Source organism: Rhipicephalus microplus, chromosome 2 (genome assembly GCF_043290135.1).
Source record: "Rhipicephalus microplus isolate Deutch F79 chromosome 2, USDA_Rmic, whole genome shotgun sequence".
Classification (NCBI taxonomy): Eukaryota; Metazoa; Arthropoda; class Arachnida; order Ixodida; family Ixodidae; genus Rhipicephalus; species Rhipicephalus microplus.
The window spans coordinates 267629352-267644247 of NC_134701.1; the positions used below are offsets into that span (position 1 = coordinate 267629352).

Below are 14896 nucleotides of genomic sequence, written 5' to 3' on the forward strand. Positions count from 1 at the left end.
ATGACATGACGACAGTTATAGCAGGAGAACAGAACGACGGCCAAGATAAAAGGACACGAGCGCACGTGTCCTTCTTGTCTCTTTGTCGTCGTTCTGTTCTCGCGCTACAAATATCGTCATGTGTTGACACGCAGTGATGATGAGCATTGCGGCCCGGGTTGAACTTGCGGATGCTGGGAAACGAAAACAGTGAGATCAGGGTGAAATATTCCATACGCGCTGTCTGATCTCCGGTGTGTGGAGAGTGTGCAGGTTGCATGCCACGGAGAGAAAGGATGTCCGTTTGTGTTTACGGTGCTCAGCTGCCCACCCAAAAGACGCTCGTTCAATCACGGCCGTGGTGGTCGCGTTTCGGTGGAGGCAAAATTGAACAGCCTCGCATACTGTACGATGCCAGTGCGTGTTAAAGAACACCAGGTGGCCGAAATATCCGCATCCCTCCACTAAGGCGTCCCTCACAATCACATCGTTGTCAACTTCCAGGTGTACAGTGCTGCAACGAGCTGCGTTTGATGATATTTTCAAATCAGTGAAAGGCAAGAAACACTTATAGAAATATTATTCTACCTTCCGATAGCGTTTCGATAAGTATATAAGCTACTTAAAGATTCGCGAAGGCATTCGCAGGTGACGTATAAATAATGTTTCGCTTCAATGATGGGCCACCACTTTCTGCCGCTTTCGTAGCCGAAGGCATAGAGTTTTCTAATATATAAGATAGAGGGAACTCTGGCGCTAGTGTCTATGGGAGCTGCAACGCACGACGCTGCAGAGAGCATGGGTAGTACACACATTTGCCCCATCTTCGTACTTCCGACCTGCTTTTGGCTCCATGTGTGTTCGTGTGGCTTGGAGTTTTTTTTTTTTTCTCACGAAACAAAAATCAGCAAATGTTCAGCGATTGCACTTCACCACCTCATTCTTTTAAACTTACCTTTCCAGATCAGATCACGAAGTTCGAAAGGGTTGAATCTTTCTTTCAATTCAAAACCGAAACACGGCAACAAACGAAGCCGCAAGTAGGATTCGCCGTCCGCAAGTACGAAGACTATGGCAAGTGTGCGTACTACCCATCATTCCCATGGTCGCTGAAAGATCGCAGCGACAGAGTCCCCTCTAGGTAACTTTAGGAAACTCTATGGCCGAAGGCACACAAGACGCCGCCTCGCGGCGTCTTGTGTGAAAATGTCATCTCTCACTAGCAGAAGAATGACGTCACCAGAAAGGTACTCCGCGCAAACGGCGGCCACCGAAGAAAAAAACATAACTCGTTCGTACAGAAACGACCACGACGGCCACGCCCCTTCCCCATGCGGACACTTGCCACGAGTGCGTGCACTTTCCGTATAAATATTCCCCCCCGCTATAGCGCCACGCCAGACGCCGAGATTTTACCACTTTGCTCGCCAGCAAGTTGTCATAGTTGTCTATGGTGCGTGTACGTCCATGCGTGTGCCTGCAACGTGCTTGGCGCTTTGTGAGTTGCCTCACCAAACCTCAACCTGTTACTTTGATGTAACTTAGCAATAACATCGTTTGCTCACTCCGAAACACTATAATACTAAAGGCGACTTTGGACATGCCTACAGTTCTTCCACGAAAGGCGGTCTGCTCACACGAAACATAAAGCACTGTCTTGTATTGCGTGTGGTTTCCTACCGGATTTTCACGTACCTTTAGGTATTAGATGGAGTAGCACCGGGTACATATGCTCTCAGCTGAAAAAAATCACTAATGCGCAGTTCGAAAGTGAGATAAATCAGTTTGGAATAGGCAGAAATTCCAACAAGCAGCTGCAAATACGGAGGCCTGGACTTCTAAGCGACACTTTTGTTAGACCAACTATATACTAAAAAAAAAACACGAACGAATCTCCTGTCAAGATAAACCGTGCGTCCAGAGAAACGCAAATAGGTGCAATGCACCACGTTTTTATTTGCACGATTTTTTTAAGGAGCATGGGCGCTTTAGTTGTGCTTCGTTTGACACACGCACTCCCACTTCTACGTCATCACGTATGGCACGTGGGTGGTGTTGTGGTTTTCCCTTTCGAGCAGGTGTTATTACTCTAAACTGTGGCTATACTTGCAGCCTGTGTGATCGTCAAACTCGTAGAGTACGTGTCGTGCAAGGCTGGGTTCGTCGATTTTCCAAACAACGAGGCGTTGTATTCGGCCACTGAAGAAACTTACGTATCGCGAGGGCTGCCGTACAATTACGAATGTCAAAACACCTGGCAAGGATTTCTGAGAGATGACTTTGTAATAAGAATCGTAGTTAGCACTAGACGTTGGTCAATCAGGGCATGCTAAGTACGGAGTAATAAAGCGAAGTGATGTCAATACAGGAAAGAAGGCCCCCTACTATCTAGGTATTACCCAACTTCGCGACTAAAGGCGAGCTCCTGTCAACACTCCCCCTTCCAAACACATACACAAACACGCGCACTCTCTCTCTCTTTCTTCTTTGCCTTTAACATTCCTGAACGACTGCAGAAGAGAACTAACCCATACACAAGCTTGGGAAAGTTGACGCAATATCCTTATATATGGTAATGCAACAGCACAAAAGAATGCGCATCTCAGCGTAATCACCGGTGAAAGGTAAACAATAACGGAAAAGAAACATGAGTTATTGTCATGTGGTAGTGGTGGTAGTGAAGGTGTTATTTCGTATGCGCGGGTGCGACGCGACTCACGTGCTGAGTTTACTCCTGTGACAGCAGACAAAAGAAGTCAGCGATTTCAATCGGCTGCTTCATATGAACTTGATGGGTCGCAGTGTCTCTCCGTCAGGCCGTCGTGAAACCTAACAGCCCGCAGCTGCGACTAATAGAAAAGCCAATGCCAGCAAAAGGGTGAGGCAGAGATCGCTTTCCAGTTTGCACACGTACGAACTGTAGACCCATTAACACAAAATACCTCTCAGATGACATCTGCTATCAATCAGCCCGTGGTATCTGCAATCTATACTAACGGTAACGTTAGACCCCGCGACACCGGTATACTGTTTTTTTTTTTCCACTGCGCAGGCAAATGAAAAAAGAAAACTAAAAAAACTTACGTCGCGCCGTTCACCCGGTGAATCACCGTACACACTTCGGAAAGTCAAGCGAGAGAGAACGTAAACATCAACACGCTAAAGAAAAGACACGCTGCCGGCGCCAGTGGGTCAAACACTGTGCCAAAACCGATGAAGCCGGAAGCAAAAATCCCGAAACTGCGAACACAGAGTGTCTGGACAGAATGTCCTTGTGTTGGCCATACATTGAAACGAGTATGAGGATGAAGACGACTGAACGTGGTAGCCTGCGCAACTCGCCCTATCCTCCCCATCAATTCACAGCCCGTAATAGTTTTAAATGTTAGCGAACTTCACAGACTTTAAGCGTATCTGTCTATCTATCTATCTATCTATCTATCTATCTATCTATCTATCTATCTATCTATCTATCTGTCTGTCTGTGTCTGTCTATCCGTCTATCTATCCGTCTATCTATCCATCCATCCATCCATCCATCCATCGTCTATCCATCCATCTATCCGTCTGTCTGTCTGTCTATCTATCCATCCGTCTATCCGTCCGTCCGTCCGCCTACGACTTTTAGCTCTCCTGGCCGTTTGGATAATGGTATCACTACCAAACTACGTATGACATAATATGACTGTATGAAGAACATATCTGACTAGTCATAACATGAAAATCATGACATGTGTGACATGAATGTCATGATTTACATTTCATGGTCTTGTTGCTCTTGCAGTGGTTTCGTTCACATGATATCTTGCAAAACTTGTGTGGTATGACAAGACTGCATAGCAAACACACGTGGCACACCCTAACGCCGAAATCATGACATGCATGTCATGTAAGTCATGACTACACGCCATGCTCATGATGCGCTCGCAGCCTCCTCGCTAGCTTCACATATACCAAATTCTGCATTACGTGACGTGAATGGATGACGAAGGTATGTGACTGGTGCAAACATGATAACCATGAGACGCGTGTCATGTAACAACATGACTACATGCCACACTCATGATGCCCTCGCGGCCGTTTCGCTAGCTTCCCATACACCAAATTTGGTATTACGGGACGTGAATGGACGACGAAGGTATGACACTGGTGCAAACATGATAAACATGAGATACGCGTCATGTAGCAATTTGAGTACATGCCACGCTCATGATGTGCTCGCGGTCGTGTCTCTAGCTTCACATATACCAAATATGGTATCAGGGGGCCGTGAATAGATGATGAAGGTAAATGACACGTCCAAACATGATAATTATGACGTGGAAGTCATGTACGGCATGATTTACCTCCACCTCGTAACGCCGTGCTGAGTTTTAACTGACATATAAACATTCCTCATTCGTGCTTCGCATATCATCGATTCCCACTGTACGTGGAATCTGCCATTTTTTTGGGTCCTGTACGTACATGAACTGCCCACAATATGACCAACGAAGAATTTATGAGAAACGTGGAGCTTTTTACTTTCGAAAATGCGTGGACCACGTGCATTATTACGGTCACGCCCTGCTAAACCGAGACGCGTCTTGATAGCTTTAAGGGGTTTTCTTATAACAGGAAATGCAATTCTAAGTGCAGAAGATTTTACGAAAGTTGTGTGCTCAGTACGTGGGATTCTCATAATAACGGCATTGGTGCATTTCAAGCGACGCGCTGTTTTTACTGAAGCTCCGCGTAAACACGAACGCACGCACATCACTGGTCGCTGCTTCTCTGAGGTGGTGGTGGGTGGTGAAAACATTTAATAACCATTAAATGGTTACAGAGAGGTGATTGGGTTGGGGCCTTATTGGCCTCCTACCCTCACAGCACTAGTATTTCGTCTTTCGCCCCGTTTATATCTTCGCATACTTGTGTTCGTGTATCAAGCCCATGCAAAATATGGGAAAATGGGAGGTGTTTACGGTACGCAACGACACAGCCGAAATTAACGCAGCCCATTTTTTTCGCACGCGCGCTCAAACAACGACACAAAAGAAGCGCATAGCCAGCGATGCCGCAGCAGAGAGGCGGGCCTAGAAGGGGCGAATTTCCAGAACGAAAGGATTGCCCAAGTCGAACGGAAGGAAGCACGACATATCAGGCGAGTTCGTCGGTCGAGACGCGTCGCACCCCCTCTCGGAAAAAAAGACGCCGACCGATACGCATCCGCCGGCTAAGTACCGACGGCCGAAGACAGCTACCGGCCGGAACGCGTCCAGTTTTTCAGCGGGAAGACCCGTCCTCCCTCTTCCTTTGAAGAATGAAATAAACACTCGCAGAACGTGGCTTAGCTGCCATTTGGGGGAGAAACCAGATCAACTTCTTAGATCCGACGTCCATTAGAATGACACAGGGTTACCGTGTAGAAGGCACGCACACTGGACAGGCCACGGAGCATTTCTCCGTGGGACAGGCTTCACACTATCCTTACAGTCCTCGTCTGCTGCGCATTTACTCTGTGACGTGCTACATCGAAAAGCCCAGAGTGATGATACCTTAGCGCCCATTAACGTGCGCGTGAATTACATTTGCCTGATGTAACACTGGATCATTTTTCGACCTGTTGCCTACCTTTCTGCATGACGTTATAAGGATTTGATATCTGGGGTTTAACGTCCCAAAACCACCATATGATTATGAGAGACGCCGTAGTGCAGGGCTCCGGAGATTTCGACCATTTGGGGCTCTTTAACCTGCACCCAAATCTGAGTACACGGGCCTACAGCATTTCAGCCTCCATCGAAAATGCAGCCGCCGCAGCCGGGATTCGATCCCGCGACCTGCAGGTCAGCAGTCGAGTACCTTGGCCACCAGACCACCGCAGCGGGGCATGACGTTATTAGGACATCAAGCTGGTTCAATGTGAAGGCGCTAGAGGGAAAAAAAAAACATGTTTTTCTGACGCGCAGCACCTCCACGGCCTTGTCTGGGCATGTAAGTCGGTATTGTCGATGTTTAGCGACCCTAGTAAATCTGCATAGTGGACACTGCAGCCCGTATCCTGTTCAGCATCGACGCGCTCGCGCACAACTGCTAGAACGGCAGTTAGAGCCCCCCTGCCGGCTTCGCGTACACACCGAACTCCTCCATTGCGAAAAGACGGCTACAGGTGCGTTCTAAACCCAGGAAATCCGTCACTCGTTGGGCATCACAATGCAGCTATCGACATCCGCTGTGACCCCCGTCACCGACGTCGAACGAACAAACGATATTGTGCGGCGTTTCGCGAGAATGTTACTTGCCGCGATACGTGCGAGAGACAGTCTGTTAGCTACAGGTTAACTTCAACTTATAGCGTTGAACGATAAGCAGAGCAATGCGACGCCGCTAAAAATGCCGGTCTGTGTTCGCGGTGGCGACGTAACAAGTGTGCGTCGTCTTCCGCGAACAAAATCACTCCGCCAGTGCGTCATCTTCAGGCAGGGATATAAAACTCGCGATCACACGTTGCGGCCCGTAGCGAGGAATGCAGCTCGCAGGAGGGGGGGTGCGCGGAAAAAAAATCAAAGAAAGCAAGAAGCCGTCGGTTCTCCTACATCGGGCATCGGTGGGCTGGACGAGCGGCGCGATACGGTTCAGTGGGAAATGTCAGCCGTCCTGACAGCTCGGTGCGATTCGCAACGCACTGGCCAGCAGAGCTCTCGAGGCAGGCGGCGTCGTTCGCGCGTGAGATCGTTGCCCCCCCGTGACTGCGAGAGAAGGCAGGTGACGCAGGCCTCTAGCGCTGCGTCAACGGCCGCCGCCGTAGCTACAGCGTCCCTGCGTACGCAGGGATGTGCAGGCGGCACCGGCTTCGAAGCAGCGGGTTTGGTGCGAAGAAGCGAGCCACTCACCCGAACCATACAGAGGCGCCGATCAGCGCGCGCAGAACCGCACAGGCACGGTCGGCGCGGGCAGCGTAATCCAAGGCACTCACACACGCACCACCACGAGCACAGGCGACCTTCGCCGGCCCTTCAGGCACATCGTATTCCCGCATCCGGCGCCCTGCTGCCGCTGCTGGCTGGGCTGCCGCGACGCCGCCGCCGCAGCCGCCATGCTGGGAGGGTTCGCCGGCCGATGGCTGCTGCTGTGCTGCTGCTCGCCACTACTGAGAGCAGCCGACGTCGCCGCGAGATGATGCCCCTCCCTGCCTCCCTCCCTCCCGGCGAGCACAGGCAGGTGGCCGGCGCCTCCCCGGCCGCCGCGCCCTCCGTCGGCGCACGGCGAAAGCGCTCGCGGCACGTCTCGCCTACCCGTGGGCTCGCCGCAGCAGCACCGAACAGCTGTTCCGTCTCAATGGATCCGGACGGTGAGTCCGACCTTCGGGGGTCGCTGGCACCGAGGCACAACGCCACCAATGGGTCGGCACCAGGGCGCCCAAATCGCGACCCGGGCGCCAGCAGTTGTGGGACGGTGCCATGCGCCGGCACCCGGATGTTTGTGTGGTTGGGGGGAAATTTCGCGTGGCGTGAAAGTGCTTTTTGGTTGTCGTTCATCGGCTGCACGGTTTCCGTCGTTAGATCGGGCCTGCAACTTCGCAAAATCGGGTGAACTGTGCTCAAGGAGCGTGTGGTTGATGGTTGGGGCTAGTTGGTAAGATATTAATATGTGAACGTGTGCAGCGCTTGGGACGAGACATTTTTGTTTTTCCTCCATGGAACGAAACAACAGAGTAGAAGTACCGTATTTGCTCGAGTGTAACGTGATCTTCCTTTCCAAATTTTCGCTACCTTAAGTCAGCATTCGCGTTACAATCGAATACCCGAAATGGATGTTTTTCTTCCCGCACTCAATGAACAGCCACCCCTCGCATTACAATCGACCACTTAAAGATATGGTAACTTAGTTCGCCCTGTCTACTGCTCTGGTGGCCATATCTAGTCTCAAGCGTGTATTCTACTTTGTATGCCGTTCTCAAATGCTGGGAAATGTGCGGCGTTTGCACAGCTCGGAATCATGCCCCACGGGGTGGAGGACTCCATCGCAACAGCGTTCTTGGCAAACTCGGAAGCTGATAAAGTAAAGCTTCGCGTGCATACCGTTTTCTCGCGTTTGCCAATGCACCGCTACGAACATTCCTTCTCTCTTTAATTGTTCACTTATTAAATTTGCGATCGCGCAGATTTATCACGCGCTCGCGTACGCAGAGAATACCAACGAGAAAAGTGCGGAAATGCAGTGCTACATGGACAGTCGTTAGTTTCGCAACAAGTCGAAAGTAGCGTGTGATAAAGGATCCGAAATTAGTCGCCCAAGTGCCATGCTTTAACGGTCACTAGAGGTATTTAAACAAGGATCCGGTAACTTACTCCCGCGCCGAAGAAACCGGTCTGTCCGAACAGATCCGCAGGGAGATAGCTTGGATCCTCTTCTTTTTTTATTGTTTATTTCCTCCCGAGTTTCGTTCGTTCCCGAAAGCCGAGGGAGAATGCCAACGCTTCGCTTTTTACCGACTAGCGTTTTTTTTTATTTTTTAGTAGTTACAATAGAACAATGCGAAATAGTGAAGGGATTAAAAATGGGGGGAGGGAGGGGGGAGTCCGATCGGAGTATGACTGCCTTCCGTCTTTGAAGTTCACTCATTCGGAGGCAAACATTCACTACTGCAATGCAAAATAAGCAATCCTTTGCGCCGAAACTCAAAGCACGCAAGCACGTCATTGTGATGTCACTGGTTTCACCGCAGTTTCTACATATAAGGGTAGTTTTGGGACTGCTCCAGATATCGAAACTCGCCAAAATCCTACTTTATTATTATTATTACTATTGTTGTTGTTGTTGTTGTTGTTGTTGTTGTTGTTGTTGTTGTTGTTGTTGTTGTCGTTTTCTTCAGCAATTCACAGTTAACTAAGCCAGAGCAGATTAAAAAACGTGGCTGATTCATTAGTCATATCTGTATAACTCGAAATTAATACGTGTCTTTCCAAAGGTAGCTGATAGTTTATGGTTCATTAATAGGCAAGCGCTTGTACAATGTCTGTTGTATTTTGGCTGATATAGCACCGTTTGACCAGGATGCACACACGTTGTCGTCTATAGGGGTACACCTCCATCAAGACGGCTAACGCCCATGATCATGATTTAACCATTGTGGTATCTCAAATATAGTTAACACGTATTCATGAGCCTCGCTCTATGATTGCATGAGCAAGCACAAAAAGAAGTAAGTTTCGCCGCAATGGCGAAGCAGTGAATGCGATAGCTACAAGTTGGAATGTTACGCCCTCGAAGAAAAACAAGCAGCTCAAAACTTGCAGCTTGCTGCTCAAGCACAACGGTTGTATCGAAAGAACACACACAAGACGAGGGTGAACTAGAAACTGTCACAGCCCGACACCTAAAGCGTGCTGCTCAAACACAAAGCGAAACGCGTATACGAAACGAACGAACGAGCTTCGAACTAACAACTGTCACAGTTGTTTATGTTTGAGCAGCGCGCTGTAAATCAAAGTACAGATGGTGAAAGGTATATGTAAACTGGTGGCGTAACTCCCACAGAATCCCATGCATACAATATTTGGCGGCTCGTTGCCACCGTCGCCATCTACATATGGAGAAGACGTCTAACAGGAACCAAAAATATAGAAATAAAATGTGTTTGAGCAGTGCGCTCTTTCCGCAAACGCGGCCGCTGCAACGAGCGAAGTGGACCTCATCCGTCTCACCCCAGAGGTAGAGAATAATCTTAGCCAGCATAAGCGCCTCGTCCCACATGTAGTGCTTGCTGACTTGCTCGAACAATACGAGCCATTATACGACGTTCGTGCTGTACGTCCCTGCGGCAAAACGGGCCAGGGTCGAGAAGATGGGAAGGGATCACAGGTGACGGAGCGGGCGCGGACTGCGACGCTTGGGTGTCGGTTTCAGGCATCGCGGCTTGACAAAGGTGGCGTGCACTGTGTAGTTCCAGAGCCGGATAATGTGAAGACCCCGCACCTTCCACCAAAACGATGTTACGAGGAAGATATATTCGCTGACGGTGGGTCTAGCTAACGCCGTGCAAATTGCACAGTTCTGCAGGCCAACAGGGTATATATAGTTCGAGAGTCCAACCTACAACAACCAAGTTGTTGTCTTCCTCCTTTTTGGGTCTTTTCAGTGCCTGTGCAGGAGTGACAGTTACATACACGTATCAGTATCCGTGGCTAAAGTTTGTCAGCAGTATACCTTTGTTTTGCCGTCGCGCTACTCGGCTACGCCGCTTGCGACGCCAATCTGATGGTTTAAGAGCAGGTGCTGATCCCCCTCGATGACACCTTCAAGGTTTGCGGCTTTTTCGGTGCCGACGGAAATGATAACGCCGGAGAAAGGCGGCACTGTGACCTGGTCTTCTACTATATATACATTCAATGCGTGATTCTCTGGCGTCTTGTACGGCGGCAGCTCTTTCTCTGAGGTTAGTGTTATTGATTCAGACTTCAGGTCGATGATGGCGCCATGGTGACTTAGAAAGTCCATCTCAAGTATCACGTCCCTGGAGCCATGCTGTAGGATAACAAAGCTCGCAAGACAAGTCCGGTTGTTGACTGCGACTCTGGCTGTGCAAACTCCTACCGACGTTATCAGGTGGCCTCCAGCAGTCCGGATTTCGTGTCTTCAAACGATAACGCAGGGAAAGTCGGTGGCTCCCTTGGCTGCTGCATTACGATCGCGGGTTGTGCACAGCGGTTGTCATCGTTAGCGCAGTCGAGGTCATGGCCTTGGTCTTCCACGTTTTGTCTTGTACCACCCGTGCTCTGGTGGTAGACCTCGCTGCATGCGGCTTGTTCGCTGCTCGTGGCCAGCGTCGGTGTCTTCGCCATGTGGGCTGGGTTCACGGCTTGATAGTGTTATTCCCGTCTCCAGCAGGCGCCATGCTGTCGCTGCGAAACGTAGCCGGGCAGCGCTTCCACGCCCGGAACCCCAGTTCTCTCGGAACCAGCGTCCAGCGGCGGGGAGCGACAAAGGAATTAGAACACGGTCCGTGAGCCAATGTTCCTACAAGCAATTTATCCGGGCCGGCTTGTTTAGCGAAACGGCAAAGCAGACCGACCGCACAGATCGTGTCTCCACGATTCAAGTATCTACTCCTTGGCTGCCATTCCTGGGAAAGGCGGAAGAAGCAACCCAACTGCCAAATTGTTCCGGGAAGGAACCCCCATTTCCCCTCCCTTCTCAGAGCATTGCGTCAAGAGGTGCAATAACTATTCGGCGGACCGTGCGTTACTGACCGATGCCCTGTGGGTGCTGTTTTGTGTGTGCGATTGGTGTTCCACTCAAGGAGGATGAGCCCGACAGGGCTTAAAACGTTGCCGCAGAGTGCTGGGTATCGCTCTGAACCATGCAACGGTTCAACAACCACGCTCGTGGTTTGTGAACTCCTAACTTCATGCTGTAAATAATTGTAAGTAGTGCCATAAGCCTGTTTGTTTTTCTTATCCCCATCTTGTCAGCATTCGTTTCCACCACCCGAAGTTACACCACGCTACCACAAGAGACCGGGTAGACCCCGATTCTCAACAACGGGGGCGTCCGGTGCATGAACGAAGCCGCACCTCCATCAAATGTCACGGGATCGGGACGCGGACGAAGGGAGTAGACTGTAGGTAAGATATGAAGCTGTTTATTCGGCTGAACTTGCGGCCAGGAAACTGAATGTTAGACTACATCAATACAAACTGGCACTGATAGCGGCGAACGGCGAACACAGCGTCGGCAATCGATCAACTGACAAGTGGTGAAGCGCGTCGGCATTTATACACGTGCCGTGGAATATTCTAGTGCTATCACTAGCGGCCGCGTAGGCTCCAGAACAATCTGTAATGTTCGCGAAGTGGCCGTAATCTTAAAACTATCTACTACAGTCCTGAAGCTTCTCGAACACTGCAGGCGTACGTATGAACGCTGAATCTTGAGCAATATTGGTGGGTGCTATGGATGGGGTCGGCTGTTTGGAGTATCGTTTGACAACTTTGGTGCCGTTTAAAGTACCGTGAAGGGCGGATGAACAGACAGACCAAAATTTCTGCGTCGAAGGTCCCTAAGAAAGGCTACCGTCTTTAAAAAAAACACATGTGCCCGCTGGAATCCCGTGCGCTCTGCTGTCTGCCGTGGTCTCCACCACCGACGGAATCCGCGCCCTCTCGCGGTTGATAGTGGTTAATTTTGCTGGGGAGCGCGGCGATTAGGACGGCCGGAGAGAAACACGCCACGCGCCCACCATCTCGGAGGCCATGGCTGGAGGGATGGACTGCCCTAGCCCATAAGGAGCTTCGCCCCTAAAAACCGACTGCTAGCGCTGTACAACCGTTCACTGGCCACCCCGTATATATATATATATATATATATATATATATATATATATATATATATATATATATATATATATATATATATATATATATATATATATATATATATATATATATATATATATATATATACTGGATCTTGACCTCCAAGGTAGGGCCGATGGTGATCAAAACATTTTGTTAGTCAAATTAAGGGAAGTAGAAGCCGCGAGCCTGCCAATGACAGAAGGAAGAGGAAGATGATGATCGGGTGTGCGCGGAGTGGCACGTGGCAGCCGCTGGCAGTTACGGCCCGTATTCCGGTCAATGAAGAAGGTTCCTTGTCGGGCTCCGCGTCTTCTCTGCGGGGTTGTGGCCCGAGTAGCCTCGAAACCTCCTACAAACTTAATGAAAACGGAGAGGATCCCCATTCCAGGACACCTATGACGACCCGTAGAACGAGTGCCCGACAGACCTCGGGGTCGCCGTTACAAAGGGTGCCGTCCCACTGCTCTGGGTACGAGTGGACCGAAGGATTGGTGGAAGGGTAATTGATTGATTCATATCTGGGGTTTAACGTCCCCAAACCACCATATGATTATGAGAGACGCCGTAGTGGAGGGCTCCGGAATTTCGACCACCTAGAGTTCTTTAGGTGGAAGGGTTGGGAAGTACGCAGCGGTGCACACTATGGTAACGTGCAAGTTTGAGTGGATAGTGCCATATTCTGGACAGGCATCGGTATAACGAGTCGGGTATATTTTATGCATAAAGTGTAGACTCTGGAAGTTCGGGTCTGCAGCCGGCGAATTGCGAAAGCCTCCTCTATAGGCTCTCGTATGAAGGAGTCTGGTGGGAGGTGGTATTGCTGTCGTTGGCGTATGTAACGTTGTGTGACATCGTGATATATGAGAAGTGGGGAACTTGGCTCTGTGTTGGCCGCCTCACTGTGCGGGTCTGCTCAGAGGGTGAGTTCTCGAGCGGCCGCATGAGCGCGTCCATTACCCGACAGTGAGGCATGGCCAGGATTCCAGAGCAGGTGTATGACCAGGATCCCAGAGCAGGTGGTTGTTGTGTTAAGTTACTTCGGATGTGCATACAGAATAAAGTGGGAGGTTTTGGGAATGCCGCGACCTGTTAAGAAAGCCCGACATGCCGCCTGCGAATCAGTGAGCATGTATGTTTCCGCGGGGAGGCTCAAGGTGTGTTGAATGGCTAAGGTGACCGCTAGGATCTCGCCCGCGTCGGTGGCTGAAGATGGGGAAGAGATCTAGGTAGCACTTATCTCACGAGTGCCGCTAACCACCACCACCGTGTGTCCGTTTGTCGAGCTAGCCGCTTCCATGTAGTAGACTTATATTCTCCTCAATCTCGCTGAGGGTGTGATTCAGGCATCTCACCCGTGCTCGCCGATGACCGGTGTTACGCTCAGGGTGCATGTTGCGTGGCAGGGTATGTACGCGAAATACTCGAGCTATTTCGAGTGGTGACACGGAAGTTCCCTGCATTCCCGGAGGTTCAGAGGGGACTGAGTGACCCAGGCTGTTTACCCGTTGGTGCGAGAAAAAGGCGTTGGCACTGACTAATTTACTGGGCCTCGAGTACTTCATCGAGGGTATACTGCACTCCTAGCGGCAAAAGACGCTTTGTAAGTCCAAAGCGACCTTGATGGCCTTACGGATGAGCATGTCCACCCGTTCATGTTGTCCTTGCGTTAGCCAGTCAAATGGAAGGTGATAACTGAAGCGGCTCATAATGCGCGCGTCCACTAGCCGAAGCATGTCCCGCTCCCCAAGTGCCGAGCGTCGATTACTCACGCGTCCGAACATGGCGATGATCTGGCCCGTCTGGCGCGATTGTAGGAAGATGGTGTGTCTTGCCTGCTTGAACGTACGAAGATGCGCACGCTGGAAGATGCGTGCGCGCTATACCTAGGGATATATGTGTTCCTTTGACGAGTACGGTTATGTGGAGTGGGAAATTTTCACAGCGGCCACGAAAGACAACGAGCTCAGATTTGTTTGGGGCACAATTGAGCCAGGCCACCCCGTCGAGCATATTGCCACACGAGATTTATCCTGCGTGTGCGTTGTTGAACGATAAAAACTCGCAGCGTGCATTCAAGTCACATAACAATTTGCGTCAAAAAGAAAGCACATGCAAGGCAACATGTAAAACGACAATCCTGACATAAACCACAGAAGTACTGACTCGGAAGTTTTCACTTATCGTTTTTCTTTTGCGTCAAATGATAGATCAAGCCCTTGAGAGCGTACGAAACGTACCGGTAAGCGTGAGTATGCCCCGAAAAAATTAATTACAGCATACTTTTAAAAGGTAGTTTCGGTTACTACTGTACCCTGACGTCAATACTTGGTATAAGCAGCGCCACCAGGCAGTATGTGCGCCACCACGTTGGGTTGCCAGCACCTTTAAGGCGTAGGTTGTTTGTCGGACAATCCGAGGTCGGTCAACATCTGCATTTTGCGCTTGTACGCGTCCGAAGTCAAGTGCAGCAAAGTAAATTCCGCTTGGTTGGCGTCCAGTTTCTCTATCGGCCCTCGCTTGCATCAGTGCTGTATCGGACTGGAATCGATGGGACTTGCACCCATTGTCCTTCGTTT

General features: G+C 50.1%; 2 protein-coding genes across 4 annotated transcripts in view; one reads left to right on the top strand and one right to left on the bottom strand.

Moving 5' to 3' along the window:
- The window catches only part of LOC119170009 (Krueppel-like factor 3), a 145721-nt gene extending 138727 nt beyond the window's left edge, over positions 1-6994 (bottom strand). For all 3 annotated transcript variants that reach the window (XM_075881222.1, XM_037421023.2, XM_037421022.2), the window contains exon 1: positions 6855-6994. In XM_075881222.1, the coding sequence (XP_075737337.1) occupies positions 6855-6863 (9 nt within the window). In that variant the 5' untranslated portion in view covers positions 6864-6994. The remainder of the gene's footprint in view (positions 1-6854) is intronic.
- Positions 6995-7080: 86 nt separating this feature from the next.
- The window catches only part of KFase (kynurenine formamidase), a 43636-nt gene continuing 35820 nt past the window's right edge, over positions 7081-14896 (top strand). Inside the window, exon 1 of the mRNA XM_037421021.2 lies at positions 7081-7312. Within this exon, the coding sequence (XP_037276918.2) occupies positions 7081-7312 (232 nt within the window). The remainder of the gene's footprint in view (positions 7313-14896) is intronic.